The sequence below is a fragment of the Eriocheir sinensis genome, chromosome 11 (genome assembly GCF_024679095.1).
Source record: "Eriocheir sinensis breed Jianghai 21 chromosome 11, ASM2467909v1, whole genome shotgun sequence".
NCBI classification, from domain to species: Eukaryota; Metazoa; Arthropoda; class Malacostraca; order Decapoda; family Varunidae; genus Eriocheir; species Eriocheir sinensis.
In genome coordinates, this window is record NC_066519.1 from 18,020,833 (window position 1) to 18,042,111 (window position 21,279).

General features: G+C 45.8%; 1 protein-coding gene across 1 annotated transcript in view; it reads left to right on the forward strand.

The window, feature by feature from the left end:
- Positions 1-16,824, forward strand: part of LOC126996968 (uncharacterized) — a 43,538-nt gene extending 26,714 nt beyond the window's left edge. Inside the window, exons 13-22 of the mRNA XM_050857932.1 lie at positions 9,209-9,309; positions 10,178-10,298; positions 10,576-10,770; positions 11,242-11,321; positions 12,154-12,277; positions 12,842-13,036; positions 13,858-13,937; positions 14,419-14,647; positions 15,446-15,640; positions 16,299-16,824. Of these exons, the coding sequence (XP_050713889.1) occupies positions 9,209-9,309; positions 10,178-10,298; positions 10,576-10,770; positions 11,242-11,321; positions 12,154-12,277; positions 12,842-13,036; positions 13,858-13,937; positions 14,419-14,647; positions 15,446-15,640; positions 16,299-16,513 (1,535 nt within the window). The 3' untranslated portion in view covers positions 16,514-16,824. The remainder of the gene's footprint in view (positions 1-9,208; positions 9,310-10,177; positions 10,299-10,575; positions 10,771-11,241; positions 11,322-12,153; positions 12,278-12,841; positions 13,037-13,857; positions 13,938-14,418; positions 14,648-15,445; positions 15,641-16,298) is intronic.
- Positions 16,825-21,279: the final 4,455 nt, after the last annotated feature.

Below are 21,279 nucleotides of genomic sequence, written 5' to 3' on the forward strand. Positions count from 1 at the left end.
AATCCTTCCCTATCCACCAGTCCCATTACCAACCTTCCCAATCCACCAGTCCCATTACCAATCCTTCCCCTATCCACCTGTCCCATTACCAATCCTTCCCCTATCCACCAGTCCCATTACCAATCCTTCCCCTATCCACCAGTCCCATTACCAATCCTTCCCCTATCCACCAGTCCCATTACCAATCCTTCCCTATCACCAGTCCCATTACCAACCTTCCCCTATCCACCAGTCCCATTACCAACCCTTCCCTATCCACCAGTCCCATTCCAATCCTTCCCTATCCACCAGTCCCATTACCAATCCTTCCCTATCCACCAGTCCCATTACCAACCCTTCCCTATCCAGTCCCATTACCAACCCTTCCCTATCCACCAGTCCCATTACCAATCCTTCCCATCCACCAGTCCCATTACCAACCCTTCCCTATCCACCAGTCCCATTACCAATCCTTCCCTATCCACCAGTCCCACCCTATCCACTAGTCCCATTACCAATCCTTCCCTATCCACCAGTCCCATTACCAACCCTTCCCTATCCACCAGTCCCATTACCACACCAGTCCCGTACCAATCCTTCCCTATCCACCAGTCATTACCAATCCTTCCCTATCCACCAGTCCCATTACCAACCCTTCCCTATCCACCAGTCCCATTACCAACCCTTCCCTATCCACCAGTCCCATTACCAATCCTTCTATCCACCAGTCCCATTACCAATCCTTCCCTATCCACCAGTCCCATTACCAATCCTTCCCTATCCACCAGTCCCATTACCAACCCTTCCCTATCCACCAGTCCCATTACCAACCTTCCCTATCCACCAGTCCCATTACCAATCCTTCCCTATCCACCAGTCCCATTACCGTCCTTCCCCTGTCCACCAGTCCATTACCAACCTTCCCCTATCCACCAGTCCCATTACCAATCCTTCCCCTATCCACCAGTCCCATTACCAATCCTTCCCTATCCACCAGTCCCATTACCAATCCTTCCCCTATCCACCAGTCCCATTACCAACCTTCCCTATCCACCAGTCCCATTACCAACCCTTCCCCATCCACCAGTCCCATTACCAATCCTTCCCTATCCACCAGTCCCATTACCAATCCTTCCCTATCCACCAGTCCCATTACCAACCCCTTCCCTATCCACCAGTCCCATTACCAATCCTTCCCTATCCACCAGTCCCATTACCAATCCTTCCCCATCCACCAGTCCCATTACCAATCCTTCCCTATCCACCAGTCCCATTACCAACTCCTTCCCTATCCACCAGTCCCATTACCAGCCTTCCCTATCCACCAGTCCCATTACCAACCCTTCCCTATCCACCAGTCCCATTGGTCCCATTACCAACCCTTCCCTATCCACCAGTCCCATTACCAATCCTTCCCTATCCACCAGTCCCATTACCAATCCTTCCCTATCCACCAGTCCATTACCAATCCTTCCCTATCCACCAGTCCCATTACCAGCCTTCCCTATCACCAGTCCCATTACCAATCCTTCCCCTATCCACCAGTCCCATTACCAATCCTTCCCTATCCACCAGTCCCATTACCAATCCCTTCCCTATCCACCAGTCCCATTACCAATCCTTCCCCATCCACCAGTCCCATTACCAATCCTTCCCCTATCCACCAGTCCCATTACCAACCTTCTATCCACCAGTCCCATTACCAATCCTTCCCTATCCACCAGTCCCATTACCAATCCTTCCCTATCCACCAGTCCCATTACCAATCCTTCCCTATCCACCAGTCCCATTACCAATCCTTCCCTATCCACCAGTCCCATTACCAACCCTTCCCCATCCACCAGTCCCATTACCAATCCTTCCCCATCCACCAGTCCCATTACCAACCCTTCCCTATCCACCAGTCCCATTACCAATCCTTCCCCTATCCACCAGTCCCATTACCAACCTTCCCTATCCACCAGTCCCATTACCAACCTTCCCCTATCCACTGGTCCCATTACCAATCCTTCCCCTATCCACCAGTCCCATTACCAACCCTTCCCTATCCACCAGTCCCATTACCAATCCTTCCCTATCCACCAGTCCCATTACCAATCCTTCCCTATCCACCAGTCCCATTACCAACCCTTCCCTATCCACCAGTCCCATTACCAATCCTTCCCTATCCACCAGTCCCATTACCAACCCTTCCCCTATCCACCAGTCCCATTACCAATCCTTCCCCAATCCACCAGTCCCATTACCAATCCTTCCCCTATCCACCAGTCCCAGTACCAATCCTTCCCCTATCCAACAGTCCCATTACCAAACCTTCCCTATCCACCAGTCCCATTACCAACCCTTCCCCTATCCACCAGTCCCATTACCCCTTCCCCTATCCACCAGTCCCTTCCCTATCCACCAGTCCCATTACCAATCCTTCCCTATCCACCAGTCCCATTACCAACCCTTCCCTATCCAGTCCCATTACCAATCCTTCCCTATCCACCAGTCCCATTACCAATCCTTCCCTCTCCACCAGTCCCATTACCAATCCTTCCCCTATCCACCAGTCCCATTACCAAGCCTTCCCCTATCCACCAGTCCCATTACCAATCCTTCCCTTATCCTCCAGTCCCATTACCAATCCTTCCCTTATCCACCAGTCCCATTACCAATCCTTCCCCTATCCACCTGTCCCATTACCAATCCTTTCCCTATCCATCAGTCCCATTACAAATCCTTCCCCTATCCACCAATCCCATTACCAATCCTTCCCTATCCACCAGTCCCATTACCAACCTTCCCTATCCACCAGTCCCATTACCATCCTTCCCCTATCCACCAGTCCCATTACCAATCCTTCCCTATCCACCAGTCCCATTACCAGCCTTCCCTATCCACCAGTCCCATTACCAACCCTTCCCTATCCACCAGTCCCATTACCAATCCTTCCCCTATCCACCAGTCCCATTACCAAGCCTTCCCTTATCCACCAGTCCCATTAACAATCCTTGACCTATGCACCAGTCCCATTACCAACCCTTCCCCTATCCACCAGTCTAATTACCAAGCCTTCCCTATCCACCAGTTCCTTTACCAACCCTTCCCCTATACACCAGTCACATTATCAATCCTTCCACTATCCACCAGTCCCATTACCAACCCTTCCCCTATCCACCAGTCCCATTACCAACCTTCCCTATCCACCAGTCCCATTACCAACCTTCCCTATCCACCAGTCCCATTACCAACCCTTCCCTATCCACCAGTCCCATTACCAACCGTTCCCTATCCACCAGTCCCATTACCAACCCTTCCCTATCCACCAGTCCCATTACCAATCCTTCCCTATCCACCTGTCCCATTACCAGCCTTCCCTATCCACCAGTCCCATTACCAATCCTTCCCCTATCCACCAGTCCCATTACCAATCCTTCCCTTATTCACCAGTCCCATTACCAATCCTTCCCTTATCCACCTGTCCCATTACCAACCCTTCCCCTATCCACCTGTCCCATTACCAATCCTTCCCTATTCACCTGTCCCATTACCAATCCTTCCCTATCCACCTGTCCCATTACCAACCTTCCCCTATCCACCAGTCCCATTACCAACCCTTCCCTATCCACCAGTCCCATTACCAACCTTCCCTATCCACCAGTCCCATTACCAATCCTTCCCCTATTCACCTGTCCCATTACCAACCCTTCCCCTATCCACCAGTCCCATTACCAATCCTTCCCCTATCCACCAGTCCCATTACCAATCCTTCCCCTATCCACCAGTCCCATTACCAATCCTTCACCTATCCACCAGTCCCATTACCACTTCCCTATCCACCAGTCTTATTACCAATCCTTCCCATCCACCAGTCCCATTACCAATCCTTCCTATCCACCAGTCCATTACCAATCCCCTATCCACCAGTCCCATTACCAATCTTTCCTCTATCCACCAGTCCCATTACCAATCCTTCCCCTATCCACCAGTCCCATTACCAATCCTTCCCCTATCAACCTGTCCCATTACCAACCCTTCCCCTATCCACCAGTCCCATTACCAATCCTTCCCCTATCCACCAGTCCCATTACCAATCCTTCCCCTATCCACCTGTCCCATTACCAATCCTTCCACTATCCACCAGTCCCATTACCAATCCTTTCCCTATCCACCAGTCCCATTACCAACCCTTCCCCTATCCACCAGTCCCATTACCAACCCTTCCCCTATCCACCAGTCCCATTACCAATCCTTCCCCTATACACCAGTCCCAATACCAACCCTTCCCCTATCAACCAGTCACATTACCAATCATTCCCCTATCCACCAGTCCCATTACCAACCCTTCCCCTATCCACCAGTCCCATTACCAATTCTTCCCCTATCCACCTGTCCCATTACCAATCCTTCCCCTATCCACCAGTCCCATTACCAATCCTTCCCCTATCCACCAGTCCCATTACCAAGCCTTCCCCTATCCACCAGTCCCATTACCAACCCTTCCCCTATCCACCAGTCCCATTACCAACCCTTCCCCTATCCACCAGTCCTATTACCAATCCTTCCCCTATCCACTAGTCCCATGACCAATCGTTCCCCTATCCACCAGTCCCATTACCAACCCTTCCCCTATCCACCAGTCCCATTACCAACCCTTCCCCTATCCACCAGTCCCATTACCAATCCTTCCGCTATCCACCAATCCCATTACCAATCCTTCCCCTATCCACCAGTCCCATTACCAACCCTTCCCCTATCCACCAGTCCCATTACCAACCCTTCCCCTATCAACCAGTACCATTACCAATCCTTCCCCTATCCATCAGTCCCATTACCAATCCTTCCCCTATCCACCAGTCCCATTACCAACCCTTCCCCTATCCACCAGTCCCATTACTAACCCCCCTTCCCCTATCCACCAGTCCCATTACCAATCCTTCCTTTATCCACCAGTCCCATTACCAACCCTTCCCCTATCCACCAGTCCCATTACCAATCCTTCCGCTATCCACCAGTCCCATTACCAACCCGTCCCCTATCAACCAGTCCCATTACCAACCCTTCCCCTATCCACCAGTCCCATTACCAATCCTTCCCTTATCCACCAGTCCCATTACCAACCCTTCCCCTATCCACCAGTCCCATTACCAACCCTTCCCCTATTCACCAGTCCCATTACCAATCCTTCCCCTATCCACCTGTCAAATTACCAATCCTTCCCCTATCCACCAGTCCCATTACCAACCCTTCCCCTATCCACCAGTCCCATTACCAATCCTTCCCCTATCCACCTGTCCCATTACCAATCCTTCTCCTATCCACCAGTCCCATTACCAATCCTTCCCCTATCCACCAGTCCCATTACCAATCCTTCCTCTATCCACCTGTCCCATTACCAATCCTTCCCCTATCCACCAGTCCCATTACCCTTCCCCTATCCACCAGTCCCATTACCAATCCTTCCCTATCAACCAGTCCCATTACCAATCCTTCCGCTATCCACCTGTCCCATTACCAACCCTTCCCCTATCCACCAGTCCCATTACCAACCCTTGCCCTATCCACCAGTCCCATTACCAATCCTTCCCTATCCACCAGTCCCATTACCAACCCTTCCCTATCCACCAGTCCAATTACCAATCCTTCCTCTATCCACTAGTCCCATTACCAATCCTTCCCCTATCCACCAGTCCCATTACCAACCCTTCCCCTATCCACCAGTCCCATTACCAACCCTTCCCCTATCCACCAGTCCCATTACCAATCTTTCCCCTATCCACCTGTCCCATTACCAATCCTTCCCGTATCCACCAGTCCCATTACCAACCCTTCCCCTATCCACCAGTCCCATTACCAATCCTTCCCTATCCACCAGTCCCATTACCAATCCTTCCCTATCCACCAGTCCCATTACCAACCTTCCCCTATCCACCAGTCCCATTACCAATCCTTCCCTATCCACCAGTCCCATTACCAATCCTTCCCCTATCCATCAGTCCCATTACCAATCCTTACCCTATCCACCAGTCCCATTACCAACCCTTCCCCTATCCACCAGTCCCATTACTAACCCTTCCCCTATCCACCAGTCCCATTACCAATCCTTCCTCTATCCACCAGTCCCATTACCAACCCCTTCCCTATCCACCAGTCCCATTACCAATCCTTCCCCTATCCACCAGTCCCATTACCAAACCTTCCCCTATCCACCAGTCCCATTACCAAACCTTCCACTATACACCAGTCCCATTACCAATCCTTCCCTATCCACCAGTCCCATTACCAATCCTTCCCTATCCACCAGTCCCATTACCAACCCTTCCCTATCCACCAGTCCCATTACCAATCCTTCCCTATCCACCTGTCCATTACCAATCCTTCCCTATCCACCAGTCCCATTACCAACCCATCCCCTATGCACCTGTCCCATTACCAATCCTTCCCCTATCCACCAGTCCCATTACTAACCTTTCTCCTATCCACCAGTCCCATTACCAAGCCCTCCTCTATCCACCATTCCCATTACTAATCCTTCCCTTATCCACCAGTCCCATTACCAATCCTTCCCCTATCCACCAGTCCCATTACCAACCCTTCCCCTATCCACCAGTCTTATTACCAATCCTTCCTCTATCCACCAGTCCCATTACCAATCCTTCCCCTATCCACCAGTCCCATTACCAATCCTTTCCCTATCCACCAGTCCCATTACCAATCCTTCCCTATCCACCAGTCCCATTACCAACCTTCCCCTATCCACGAGTCCCATTACCAATCCTTCAACTATCCACCTGTCCCATTACCAATCCTTCCCCTATCCACCAGTCCCATTACCAATCCTTCCCTATCCACCAGTCCCATTACCAACCTTCCCCTATCCACCAGTCCCATTACCAACCTTCCCTATCCACCAGTCCCATTACCAATCCTTCCCCTATCAACCTGTCCCATTACCAACCCTTCCCCTATCCACCAGTCCCATTACCAATCCTTCCCCTATCCACCAGTCCCATTACCAATCCTTCCCCTATCCACCAGTCCCATTACCAACCCTTCCCCTATCTACCAGTCCCATTACCAATCATTCCCCTATCCACCAGTCCCATTACCAACCCTTCCCCTATCCACCAGTCCCATTACCAATTCTTCCCCTATCCACCTGTCCCATTACCAATCCTTCCACTATCCACCAGTCCCATTACCAATCCTTCCCCTATCCACCAGTCCCATTACCAATCCTTCCCTATCCACCAGTCCCATTACCAACCCTTCCCTATCCACCAGTCCCATTACCAACCTTCCCTATCCACCAGTCCCATTACCAATCCTTCCCCTATCCACCAGTCCCATTACCAATCCTTCCCCCTATCCACCAGTCCCATTACCAATCCTTCCCTATCCACCAGTCCCATTACCAATCCTTCCCCTATCCACCTGTCCCATTACCAGTCCTTCCCTTATCCACCAGTCCCATTACCAATCCTTCCCCTATCCACCAGTCCCATTACCAATCCTTCCCCTATCCACCAGTCCCATTACCAACCCTTCCCCTATCCACCAGTCCCATTAACAATCATCCTTTATCCACCAGTCCCTTTATCAATCCTTTCCCTATCCACCAGTCCCATTAATAACCCTTTCCCTATCCACCAGTCCCGTTACCAATCCTTCCCCTATCCATCAGTCCCATTACCAATCCTTCCCCTATCCACCAGTCCCATTACCAATCCTTCCCCTATCCACCAGTCCCATTACCAATCCTTCACCTATACATCAGTCCCATTACCAATCCTTCCCTATCCACCAGTCCCATTACCAACCCTTCCCTATCCACCAGTCCCATTACTAACCCTTCCCTATCAACCAGTCCCATTACTAATCCTTCCCCTATCCACCAGTCCCATTACCAACCCTTCCCCTATCCACCAGTCCCATTACCAATCCTTCCCCTATCCACCAGTCCCATTACCAACCCTTCCCCTATCCACCAGTCCCATTACCAACCCTTCCCCTATCCACCAGTCCCATTACCAATCCTTCCACTATCCACCAGTCCCAATACCTATCCTTACACTATCCACCAGTCCCATTACCAACCCTTCCCCTATCCACCAGTCCCATTACCAATCCTTCCCGTATCCACCTGTCCCATTACCAATCCTTCCCCTATCCACCAGTCCCATTACCACACCTTCCCCTATCCACCAGTCCCATTACCAATCCTTCCCCTATCCACCTGTCCCATTACCAACCTTTCCCCTATCCACCAGTCCCATTACCAATCCTTCCCCTATCCACCAGTCCCATTACCAATCCTTCCTCTATTCACCTGTCCCATTACCAATCCTTCCGCTCTCCACCAGTCCCATTACCAACCCTTTCCCTATCCACCAGTCCCATTACCAACCCTTCCCCTATCCACCAGTCCCATTACCAATCCTTCCCCTATCCACCAGTCCCATTACCAACCCTTCCCCTATCCACCAGTCCCATTACCAACCCTTCCCCTATCCACCAGTCCCATTACCAATCCTTCCCCTATCCACCAGTCCCATTACCAACCCTTACCCTATCCACCAGTCCCATTACCAATCCCTCCCCTATCCACTAGTCCCATTACCAACCCTTCCCCTATCCACCAGTCCCATTACCAACCCTTCCCCTATCCACTAGTCCCATTACCAACCCTTCCCCTATCCACCAGTCCCATTACCAATCCTTCCCCTATCCACCAGTCCCATTACCAAATCTTCCCAGATTCAGCAATCCCATTACCAACCCTTCCCCTATCCACCAGTCCCATTACCAATCCTTCCCCTATCCACCAGTCCCATTACCAATCCTTCCCCTATCCACCAGTCCCATTACCAACCCTTCCCCTATCCACCAGTCCCCTTCCCAAACCTTCCCTATCCACCAGTCCCATTACCAAGCCTTCCCCTATCCACCAGTCCCATCACCAAGCCTTCCCCTAACCACCAGTCACATTACCAATCCTTCCCTTATCCACCTGTCCCATTACCAATCCTTCCCCTATCAACCAGTCCCATTACCAACCCTTCCCCTATCCACCAGTCCCATTACCAACCCTTCCCCTATCCACCAGTCCCATTACCAATCCTTCCCCTATCCACCTGTCCCATTACCTAACCACCCCCCTACCTACCTAACCACCCCCCTACTTACCTAACCACCCCCCTACCTACCTAACCACCCCCAACCTATCTATCGACCTGTGTTTCAGTGTGCCTCGCCGACCCGCCGTCAAGCCCTGCAAGAATCCCAAACTGGGCCGCACCTGTCAACAGCTCCTGGGACGAAACCACCAGGACCGCGGGAACACAGGTAGAGAGTCAATTAAGGGGACACGGGAACTATCAGGTAAACGCAACAGGTATGGAAGCGTGACTAGGTAATTATGAGGTATGCAAATGAGATGATAGCAAGACGATTAGCAGGGAATGTAAAGGAATCAAGAGGTAGATAAGTGTAGTTAAGAGGTATTTCAAAGTGATTAGGATGTAGAGAAGTGTAATATAATAAGAACACAATTAGCAGGTATAGTTAAGCAAATAAAAGGTAGGGAAGTGTAGTTAAGAGGTATTTCAAAGTGATTAGGATGTAGAGAAGTGTAAGTAAGATGATTAGAACACGATTAGCAGGTATAGTTAAGCAATTAAAAGGTAGGGAAGTGTAGTTAAGAGGTATTTCAAAGTGATTAGGATGTAGAGAAGTGTAAGATAATTAGAACACGATTAGCAGGTATAGTTAAGCAATTAAAAGGTAGGGAAGCGTAGTTAAGAGGTATTTCAACTTAATTAACAGGTATGGCAATGTAAATAATTAGTAACAACAGAATTAACAGGTAAAAACGATTAGCAGGAATGAAAACGCAATCAACAGGTAAAGGAAACTAAATAAGAGGTATTTTCAAAGCAATTAGCAAGCATAACATGAATTTAGACCCATTTTATTTCTTCTTTGTTAATATTTTTTTTGTCATCTATCAGCATTGCCTTTCTTCTCTCTTAATATCAATCTTATCTGTCTATCTACCTATATATCTATCCACTTATCTGTCTGTCTATCTGTATTCATGAAGTTAGACCACATTTTATCATTTCTTTTTACTAGATACTCTTTTTCCTGTTATCTATCACCACCCCTCACTCTTCCTTTTGCTATCTATCTATCTATCTATCTATCTCTTCAGGTGGAGTTGTCGTGTTCAGATGATCGTGTACTACCAGACTTAACGGCCACAATAACAGTGGAGTGTAAGGAGGACGGAGATTGGACCCACGTGGACCTCGATCCCCTTATCTGCAGACGAGGTAGGTTCAGGAGTGAGATAAAGGGGTGCAAGAGAGGAATGAAGGGTTAAGGAAGATCAGAATGTTGGAAAGTTTCGTTTAGTCGGCGCAACATCTGTGGTCATATGCCGGAGGAAGATCAGAAGGGAGTTTGAATACGGTAATGCGCTTTTTCATCATTAAAAGGGGATGTGGGAGAAAGATATAAGGTAGTAAATAATGAGACAGAGACATGTAGAAGATACGAAAGGAGATTGACATAACCGAATTCGACATTTTCACTCCTTTCTCTCCCCAGTGGCAACAGACCCGCCCCCCCTCCCCCGCGGTAGTGTGATGGAGGGTCAGCCCCCCCCGCATTACTGGGAGGGGGACGAAGTGGGGTACCGGTGCCCCCTCAACACGCTGTCCCCCACCGGCACCAACACCACCACCGCCCTTTTCAACGGGACACACTGGGTGCTGGCGGACCCCGACTTCGAGTGCCTACCAAGTGTGTTCTCTTAAAACTTCATTACTTTTTTTTTCTAATACTCTTTTCCTGCTACCTTTCAACACTTCCCTCCCTTTTGCTATCTACATATATATATCGATCTACCAGTTATGTATCTATCTACCTCTCTATATGTCTTTGTCTATTTAGCTATCTATATATCTACCTGTTCATGCCTAACTTAATTTCGATTCTATTATCAGCAAAGGAAGAAGTTTAAGAGTAAAATAAATAAAAAGGACCATGTATACAAAAAAGTGTGTTGAAGGGTTTGAATCACACTCACTCGTGCCTCAAAAAAAAATTACTCCAAGATTAAAAAATAAAGGAAATAAAATAAGTTAGATCTGAAAAAAAAATAAAAAACTGGAATACAAGGAACAAGATTAAAGAAAAAAGCGCTAAAATCTCCTATTGCTTCTCCTCCTCCTTCTCCTCCTCCTCCTCCTCCTCCTCTTCCTCCTCCCCCAGTGTGCCTCGCGGACCCCCCGGCGCCTCCCCCCCGTGGCAACTCCTCCTGGGACGGCTGGACGCGAATTGTCTTCACTCAGGTAACGTCTCTCTCTCTCTCTCTCTCTCTCTCTCTCTCTCTCTCTCTCTCTCTCTCTCTCTCTCTCTCTCTCTGTATAACTATTAACAAAACAATCAAATAATGTTTAGTTTTAGGATATTAAATACGTATTAGTAAATAGTAATGTAATAGCTCGCAACATGATCTTCACTAATTAAAAATCCCTCTCTCAAAAGACTAATGTAAGTTTATTCTCCTCCTCCTCCTCCTCCTCCTCCTTTCGTTCACCTCCACTTATATAACCTTCCCCTATTTTCTCTATTTTTTTATTTCACTGCATGTTTCTTTTCTACTGTTTTCCTTTTCCTCTGCAACCTATTTTCGTTTATGCTCCTCCTCCTCCTCCTCTTCCACTTTCGATAACCTTTCTCCCATCTGTCTGTCCCCCAATGTTCTCCTTTTTCTCCTCTACAACGTTCTCCTCTTCCTTCCTCCACCTCCTCCTTTCGTTTTCCTCTTTCAACCTTTCCCTCTTTTTTTTATGTCTCCCTTTATTATGCTATTTCTTCTCTACTGTTTTCCCCTTTCTCTACAACGTTTTCCTTTTCCTTCCTCCTCCCCCTCATTTCGCTTTCCTCTTTCAACTTTTCCCTCTTTTTTTTCTGTCTCCCAATATTATTCTATTTCTTCTCTAAACTGTTTTCCCCTTCCTCTACAACGTTTTCCTCTTCCTTCCTCCTCCCCCTTCTTTCGTTTTCCTCTTCCAACCTTTCCCCTCCCTATATTATTCTATTTCTTCGCTAAACTGTTTTCCCCTTCTTCCACTTCCTATTTTTATCTATCCTCCCCCTCCTCCTCCTCTCTTCCTACAGGTGGAGTTGACATGCAGCGACCCGTACCTCTTCACCAGCCTCAACACCTCCATCAACATCACGTGCCAGAACGAAACTATCACCTGGACCCACGTGAGCCCCGACGACCTCCTCTGCAGAATACGTGAGTCCCCCATTAAACTTGTGCCTCTAGAAAACAAGAACTATTTTAAGGCTAACTATGAATGATGTAGCTTTTCCATGTTCTCCTCTTCCTCCTCGCATGAATATTCCTCTGATTTCCTTTTCTTTCGCATATCCTCCTCCTCTTCTGCTTCCAAAGGCCGAAAAGGTGTTTAATCGGGTTTTCATGAGTGTTTTTTTCAAGTCCATGGTAGAGAAGGGTCAAACTACCACCACCAGGGTTATAAAACTACCCCTGGAAATAACCCTAACCCTTATCAATGTAAAAAAAATGGGTGCTTGGTAGACGAAATGCTTGAGAATATTGCCCTAACACGAAACCAGAATGTAAAAAAAAAAAAAATCATAATATCGCTAAACATGATTTCTGAAACGATCGATTAATTCTCTGCTTTCCATTCAAGCTTTTTCTTCCTCTTCACGCGGCAAAGACTAATATGTAACCAGATAGTGTAAAAAAAATAAAGAAAATGAAAATGTCCAAGTACAAAATTATAAACCGATGTATTATTTCCTTGTTTTCCTTTTCTTTTCTTTTTTTCAGTGGCCCCCGAGCCCCCGCCCCACCCCCCCGGCAGCGAGATGAAGGGCACGGCACCCCCTAACTACTGGGAGGGGGACGAGGCGCGGTACTACTGCCCCCCCGACAAGCTCTCCCCCACCGGCACCAACACCACCACCGCCCACTTCAACGGCGTGCAGTGGACCCTGGACGACCCGGCCTTCGCGTGCTTACCAGGTGCGTGCAGACTAAGTTCGCTAACCTCAAATCATTTCTTAAGGGCAAAAAGGGGGTTAAACGCGTCCCCATGAGTGTTTATTTAAGTTCATGGTGCAGAAACTTTATCACACTACCACTAGGGTCATAAAACTACTCATGGAAATACCCAAAACTCATACTACGAAAATCTTGTCAAATATATGTGAGCTTGGGCGCCGAAATGCTTCAGAATATGACCCACAAACTTGAGGCCAGTTCCACAGTATAACACAGCAAGTTTTAGGGCCGCTTTCACAGTCGTTTTGTTTGTTTTGATCGTTACCAATGGCGCCGATCGACGCTATAATTTTCCACATGAAACTGGGCTATTGGGTAGTGGTGGCTGAAGAGGAAGCGAGAGGTGTTGAGAGTGTGTGGTAAGGTGCGGGGCTAGGCTAACCCCACAGCCGCCACTACCCCATCGGCCAGTTTTAAGTGGAAATTCTATAGCGACGATCTCCGCCATTGGTAACGATCAACACAAACAAAACGACGGTGAAAGCGGCCCTAAAAGCCCCCTCCCCACACCAAACACAAAAGTACTGAGAAAATTCCTTATATGTTAGTGCCACCACCGCCTCTATATGTATGGGTACGTGGCGCGCTTCCCGGACGTCGATTCAGCTCATAGGGTTGTTTATACGTACGAGACAACCCTGAGACCAAGGGGACGCCCAGGTAACTCATGGAAGCCTGACGAATAAATTAAATAGCTACGGCATGGACCCTTTTTATAACCCTGTAGACTATCTGTTCCCTGGTTATCCGTTTCCGTTTACAAGGTTTTCACGTCTCCATAGTGTGTTGGAAGGACCCGCCAACCCCGCAAGGACCCGGGAACTCCACGTGGGACGGAAGGACGAGATTCACCAGTACTTCAGTGGGTACTCTCTCTCTCTCTCTCTCTCTCTCTCTCTCTGACCGTCATTATCCCTGTTTTATGAAGTAGCGCACAAAACAACACGAAATAGTTAAGCATGTTCCTTCTTTTATTTCTTATCTAATTTCTCCTCCTTTCCTCCCTTCCACATATCTTTTTCCTTTTTCATTTTTTTTCTCCTCCTCCTCTTGTTTCTTATAATCTTATCCACATCCTACTCTTCTCCCTTCTTCTCTCTTTTCGCTCCACATGCCCTCTTCTTCATTCCTTTTCTTTTCCACATCTTCCTCTACTTTCCCTCCTCTTATTTATCATCTTAACATCTTCATCTTCCTCCCTTCCACATTTTCCTTTCTTCTCCACATCCTCTTCTTCCTCCCACCACAACTATCTTCCTTTTCCTTCCCAATTTTCACATCCTCCTCTTCCTCTCCTCTTATTTCTCCTCTCCACTCCTCCACTTCCCCTTTCCCTTCTGCAGGTGGAGTTGACATGCAAAGACCCTTATCTCTTCGCCAACCTCAACACCTCCATCACCACCGCCTGCGACCCCATCACCCTCAATTGGACCTTCGTGGACGCTGACCCATGCATCTCCAACACCACTACCACCACCACCATCACCAACACCACTAACACTACCACCATCATCACCACCTGCGACTCTGACAGCTACTTCGAGGACCCCAACCTCCTCCGCTGCAGATTACGTGAGTCGCCCATGAAAAGAGTGGTTAGAGAAAATGGAATATGTTAGGGTAGACTATAAGCAAATTTGACATGGTTTGAAATTAAATTAGTGATCGATGTTTGCGTTTTCTGTGCTTAAGGGGGCTTGGTTATCATTTAGGAGGGCTAATTTACTACTTAATTAAGGAGGCTAGATTACAATAAATGGGGGATCGGCTGTTACCTTCCAAAGATTAGCATTAAGCACTCCCTCCATAACAAATGTCAACCTATTTCTTCACTATTTTCACTGGGTCGAGTTTAGTGGGGTACTATTTACATTATTACGTTTTAGAGAGTTTAATTCACTCGAGTCAGGGTTGGGGAAAGCCTGATTCTTAATTGAGTATATAATGACATGTTAATTTCCTCATTATCCACTAATTTCTCCACTATTCTCTTAACTAACTTCCCCACTATTCCCTTCACTAACTTTACCACTACTCATTTCACTAATTTCTCCACTATTCTCTTAACTAACTTCCCCTTCATTCCACTATTCCCTTCACTAACTTTCCCACTACTCATTTCACTAATTTCTCCACTATTCTCTTAACTAACTTCCCCACTATTCCCTTCACTAACTTTCCCACTACTCATTTCACTAATTTCTCCACTATTCTCTTAACTAACTTTCCCTTTATTCCCTTCATTCCACTATTCCCTTCACTAACTTCCCCACTATTCCCTTCCTTAACTTCCTCACTATTCCCTTCACTAACTTCCCCACCATTCCCTTCACTATGTCCTCACTATTCACTTCATTAACAATTTTTCAGTGGCCGTTGACCCACCGCCCCTTCCCCCTGAGAGTGAACTGGTCGGCCCGGAGCCCCCACACTACTGGGAGGGGGACGAGGTGTGGTATCGGTGCCCCCCCAACAGACTGTCCCCCACCGGCACCAACACCACCACCGCCCACTTCAACGGGACACACTGGGTGCTGGCGGACCCGGACTTCGAGTGCCTCCTACGTGTGTATATTAGTCTGGTTGTTCTATATGAACTTTTACCATCTCTATATTTTGAGTGTCTTTTTATAACTTGTCTTGTCGTTCTTTTCTGTTTCATTAGTCTGGCTATAGATTGTATTAAATTTCTACCCCTTCCCTTTATATTTTGATTGTTAATATAACTCATCTTGTTCTCTGTTTGTTAGATCATTGTTTTGTGAGTTTCTTTTCTATTTAACCTGGTAGCAGCAGGGATTATGTTTCTTAATAGTTACTCTAAGTGAGAAAAATTTTAAAAATCATCACTCACACAAACCATCTCATAATATATATCAAAGCATTTGTAATCAGTTTATGCATCATCTATTTTGGGGGGTTTATATCATGGCACAAATTTGGCTAACTCAACTTACTCTTTTTTTTGCGGGGGTCGGCATTTTGTTAGTTTTTTTTTATTACCCTGGCTGTTGTATATGAATTTTTACCTTCCTTCTATCTTTTTACTCTTTTTCATTTTTTGTAACTCATCTGACTTTTTTTTGTGGGGGTCAACGTTTTGAGGGTGACTGTACTATCCTTCTGATCCTCTAACACCTAACCTTCCCTCCTTTCTCCTTTCCCTCCTCCAACCTAAACCAAACCAATCTTTCACACTCCTCCCACTACCCCTCCCTTCCAGGGTGCTCCGGACCCCCACCAGACCCAGCAGCGGACATGGAGTGGATATACGCAGGGGCTGAGGTGTGGGGGGCTGTGGCCACATACATCTGCGACACCCACTTCCTGGACGGCAACAAGACGCTAAACACTACTTGCATCGAGGGAAATTGGACCCTAACGGAACTGCCGGAGTGTGTTGGTGAGTATCGTCTGACCTGGCATAGCTGTGGATAGATTATTATTATTATTACTTTTATTATTGGGATCCATGTAAGGGCGTCAAGGGAAAAAAAAAAAAAATGATATGGATGAAGAGTCCCCTGAATAAAAGGGGGACACAAACAATACCTAATGAGTTAAAAGGTGAGTATTAACTTTTGCTTTAGGTTGAGTAATGACGTGACCTCAGGAAAATATTATATAGTGCTTTATGATATAGGAATCCCCAAATTTGATGCAGTTCCAAATATACGATGAACCTTATGTAACCTTAACCCAGTAGCAGCGGGGATCATGTTTCTTAATGGTCCCTCTAAGCGAGAAAAATGAGAAAAAATCATCACTCACACAAATCATTTCATAACATGTATCAAAGCATTTGTGATCAGTTTATGCATCATCTTTTTTTGGGGGGGTTTATATCATGGCACAAATTTGGCCCGTCGCTGCAACACGATAAAGCCACAAATTTGGCCCATCGCTGCTACATGGTAAAGCCACAAATTTGGCCCATCACTGCTACACGATAAAGCCACAAATTTGGCCCGTCGCTGCTACACGATAAAGCCACAAATTTGGCCCATCACTGCTACACGATAAAGCCACAAATTTGGCCCGTCGCTGCTACAGGATAAAGCCACAAATTTGGCCCGTCGCTGCTACATGGTAAAGCCACAAATTTGGCCCGTCGCTGCTACACAATAAAGCCACAAATTTGGCCCATTACTGCTACACGATAAAGCCACAAATTTGGCCCGTCGCTGCTACACAATAAAGCCACAAATTTGGCCCATCACTGCTACACGATAAAGCCACAAATTTGGCCCGTCGCTGCTACATGGTAAAGCCACAAATTTAGCCTGTCGCTGCTACCAGGTTAACGACTTCTTTACAGGAGAGGTAAGTCTATTCGAGTTCCACCACAGTTCACCATCATCATCATTATCACCCTGTATCATTCCATTGCCTTCCGTTTCCCATTTATATTTAAACATTCCGTAAACTTCTAAATTTCATCACATCATCAGCTAAATGGCCTCCCCTTGGGTCTTTTTATATAAATTACTCCCAATTTATCACTCAAATTATGAAGGAAATATCTGTAGTAGGTCTTCATATGTTTCCTTTGCATAAGTAATGAAAATATATTAAATTATGACAAACACTTTTTTTTTTTTTTTTTTTTATGTGCATATGTTAGATGTGTCAAGAATATAATTATTTTTTTCCAGCTTATCACTTCCATTATAAAAGAAAAATATGTACTAGTAGGTTCTCACATGTCTGTTAAATAATGGCAAACACTTTTTTCTTTCCCTGATGTGCAAAAGTAAGGTGTTTCAGGACCAATCATTTTTTCCAGCTTATCGCTTCAGTTATAAAAGAAAAATATGTACTAGTAGGTTCTCACATGTCTGTTAAATAATGGCAAACACTTTTTTCTTTCCATGATGTGCAAAAGTAAGATATTTCAGGACTAATCATTTTTTCCAGCTTATCGCTTCAGTTATAAAAGAAAAATTTGTAGCAGGTCTGACTTGTATGAGAGAAATAAGAATCTACTGAATGAAAGATAATAGTTTTTTCCTTGATGCGCATAAGGTAGATGCTTCAGAACTAATTAATATTTTCTAATTTTATCACCTTAATTATGAAAGAAAAATCTGTAGTAAGTCTTCATATGTCTGACTTGCATGAGTATTGAGAAACTATTAACCCGGAAGCAGCGACGAGCCAAATTTGTGTCTTTACCGTATAGCAGCGACGAGCCAAATTTGTGTCTTTACCGTATAGCAGCGACGGGCCAAATTTGTGTCTTTACCGTATAGCAGCGACGGGCCAAATTTGTGTCTTTACCATATAGCAGCGACGAGCCAAATTTGTGTCTTTACCATATAGCAGCGACGAGCCAAATTTGTGTCTTTACCGTATAGCAGCGACGGGCCAAATTTGTGTCTTTACCATATAGCAGATAAGTGCCAAATTTGTGTCTTTACCGTATAACAGCCAAATTTGTCTTTACCGTATAGCAGCGACGGGCCAAATTTGTGTCTTCATCAGATAGCAGCGAGCCAAATTTGTGTCTTTACCGTATACTTGGCATGTCTTTACCGTATAGCAGCGACGGGCCAAATTTGTGTCTTTACCGTATAGCAGCGACGGGCCAAATTTGTGTCTTTACCGTATAGCAGCGATGGGCCAAATTTGTGTCTTTACCGTATAGCAGCGACGGGCCAAATTTGTGTCTTTACCGTATAGCAGCGACGGGCCAAATTTTTGCCATGATATAAACCCCCCAAAAATAGATGATGCATAAACTGATCACCAATGTGTTGATATACATTATGAAATGGTTTGTGTGAGTGATGATTTTTTCTCATTTTTCTCCCTTAGAGGGACCATTAAGAAACATGATCCCCGCAGCTACCGGGTTAAATGACAAGAGTAATGAGAATCTAATAAATGATGGCTAATACTATTTTCCCTTAAGATGCATTGACATTTAAGGACTAATCAATCTACCTGAACACCTTACTAACAGAACGCTTCCCGGAGTTTACAGGTGCCGAGAGGAGGAGCGACAGTGCCTGACTTGCTGCTATTTGATAATGCATAATATTCACATTGTTCACTGTGTCACACTTCAATCATCTCTAACCTCTGTTCATCTTCAATCTTCTCATCAACCTATCTATGAAAAGTCTGGGATAAGGAGGAGCATATCTTTTTTTTTTTTAAGGGGGGGTTGTGAGTGTGTGTGTGTGTGTGTGTGTGAAAAAACTGTGTACAGTAATTGCTTTTATTTTCAGAGTCTGTTTGTATTGTAGATAATGACTAAAATATTAATTGCTCAATATAGGCTAATTAAGATTGTATTCATATACTATTCATTGTTTGCTTACTGGTTAAAATTGAATTCATATATCCATTGTTTGCTTGGTAATTAAAATTGTATTCAAAAATTAATTGTTTACTTATTGATTAAAATTGTATTCATACATTAATTGTCTGCTAACTGATTAAAATTGTCTTCATATATTCATTGTTTGCTTACTGATTAAAATTGTATTTATAAATTAATTGTTTACTTATTGATTAAAATTGTATTCATAAATTAATTGTTTACTTATTGATTAAAATTGTATTCATACATTAATTGGTTGGCAGTGACCATATATAGACCATTAATTTTGGGGGGAGCTACTCTTCAAATACTTCTGCTGTCCATAGTTAATGGGTTCAGATTTGGCCATTGCCTGCTATCCTAGTTAACCTGAATCAGAACGTCTCAATGTAGCTGCGTGATTCTTCAACATAACCTTAAAACCTCCCAGAACGAGAAACAACGATAATAACAGCTGTGGTAAGATAAAACTGAGCTACACACTTGTACTCCATTTTTGCAGACTTAACTCAATGCTTAAATTTCTTCTTTGTGACACTGTATTTTAAATTCTTCACTTCAGGTATAGACTGTGTCCATGTAAGGGGGGGGGCATGTATTTAGCAAATTTTGAAGAGCAGTTACCATCAAAATATCGATAGAAGACAGAGGGGCAACAACGCAGCGGAATTTGAGAGGTAGGAGACTGTCAGTAAGAGGAGGGGAGGTGATGAGACGAAGAGCCTGTCCAAGAGGGATGTATGGAGACCCAAAAAAACAAAATCCCCTCCCATGGCAAGCTCCCCCGTTAGAGGTTAGGTTATGTAGAGTTCGGTTGGAGTAGTTTAAATATGCTCCCCCACCCAAAAACCCGATTTCCCACGAGTCCCCCAAGATCGTTAGGGAAAGGGGATTAGGCCTTTTTCTTTACTTCCAAGTACTTGCGCCTTCATATTATGCTTGAGGGACATGTATTTAGTCCCTTAACTATAATATGGAGGCGTAATATCATATTTTGAAGGCGCGAAGTCAATCTCCACAAGTACCAATATTTGTGTGGAGACGAGAGGAGGCTACGCTTTCGTGAAAATTATCCCCTATTTTCAACCATATATAGTCCTTGAATTGGATCTTCAAAGCGTTTCCATGATTGTTGAACGTTTGTAGAAAAGATATATGACGAGCTAGTGATGTTTCATAAGGTAGGTAATGAAATACTGGCACGGTACTAAAACGAATCTTAACTAAATCCCCTCCCATGGCAATATTACCCCGAAAAATGGACTACAATATAAAGGGTCGTATTACTAAAGATTTTGTCGCCCAAGTTCACATATTTGACAAGAGAGAGAGAGAGAGAGAGAGAGAGAGAGAGAGAGAGAGAGAAATGTATTTGATTATAGTACTATCTGAGCATACTTTCGGAGGTGTTTGGGGCATTTCCAGGGATAGTTTTATGGCCCTGGTGGTAGTTTGACCCTTCTGTACCATGAACCGGAAAGAACACTCATTAGAACTCATTTGATCCCCTCTTTGACCTTTAGAAATAGCTGATGTGAGAAGCAAAAGTGTCTTATAGTACCGGCCGAAAAGACTCTTGGCCAAATTTAACGTTAAGATGTGGAGACCCCGCCTGTACCGATCCCTGTCCCGAAGCACCGAATCGGGTTTCAAGAGCAGCCACACGATACAGTTTTATGCTCTCCCTCCCCCTCTACCTTCCTTCACACCTCAAACCACACACACAAATAAAGCTGCGGGTGTCTACTTACCAGTCCTGGCCGCTACAGTCACTGGGTCGCCGCGTCCACATGGAATTCGACACTAAAGAAAGAATTACACAACAGTGACCAACCAACGTGGCGCAGACTCCATTGTTTACATTAGCGTCTTCCTC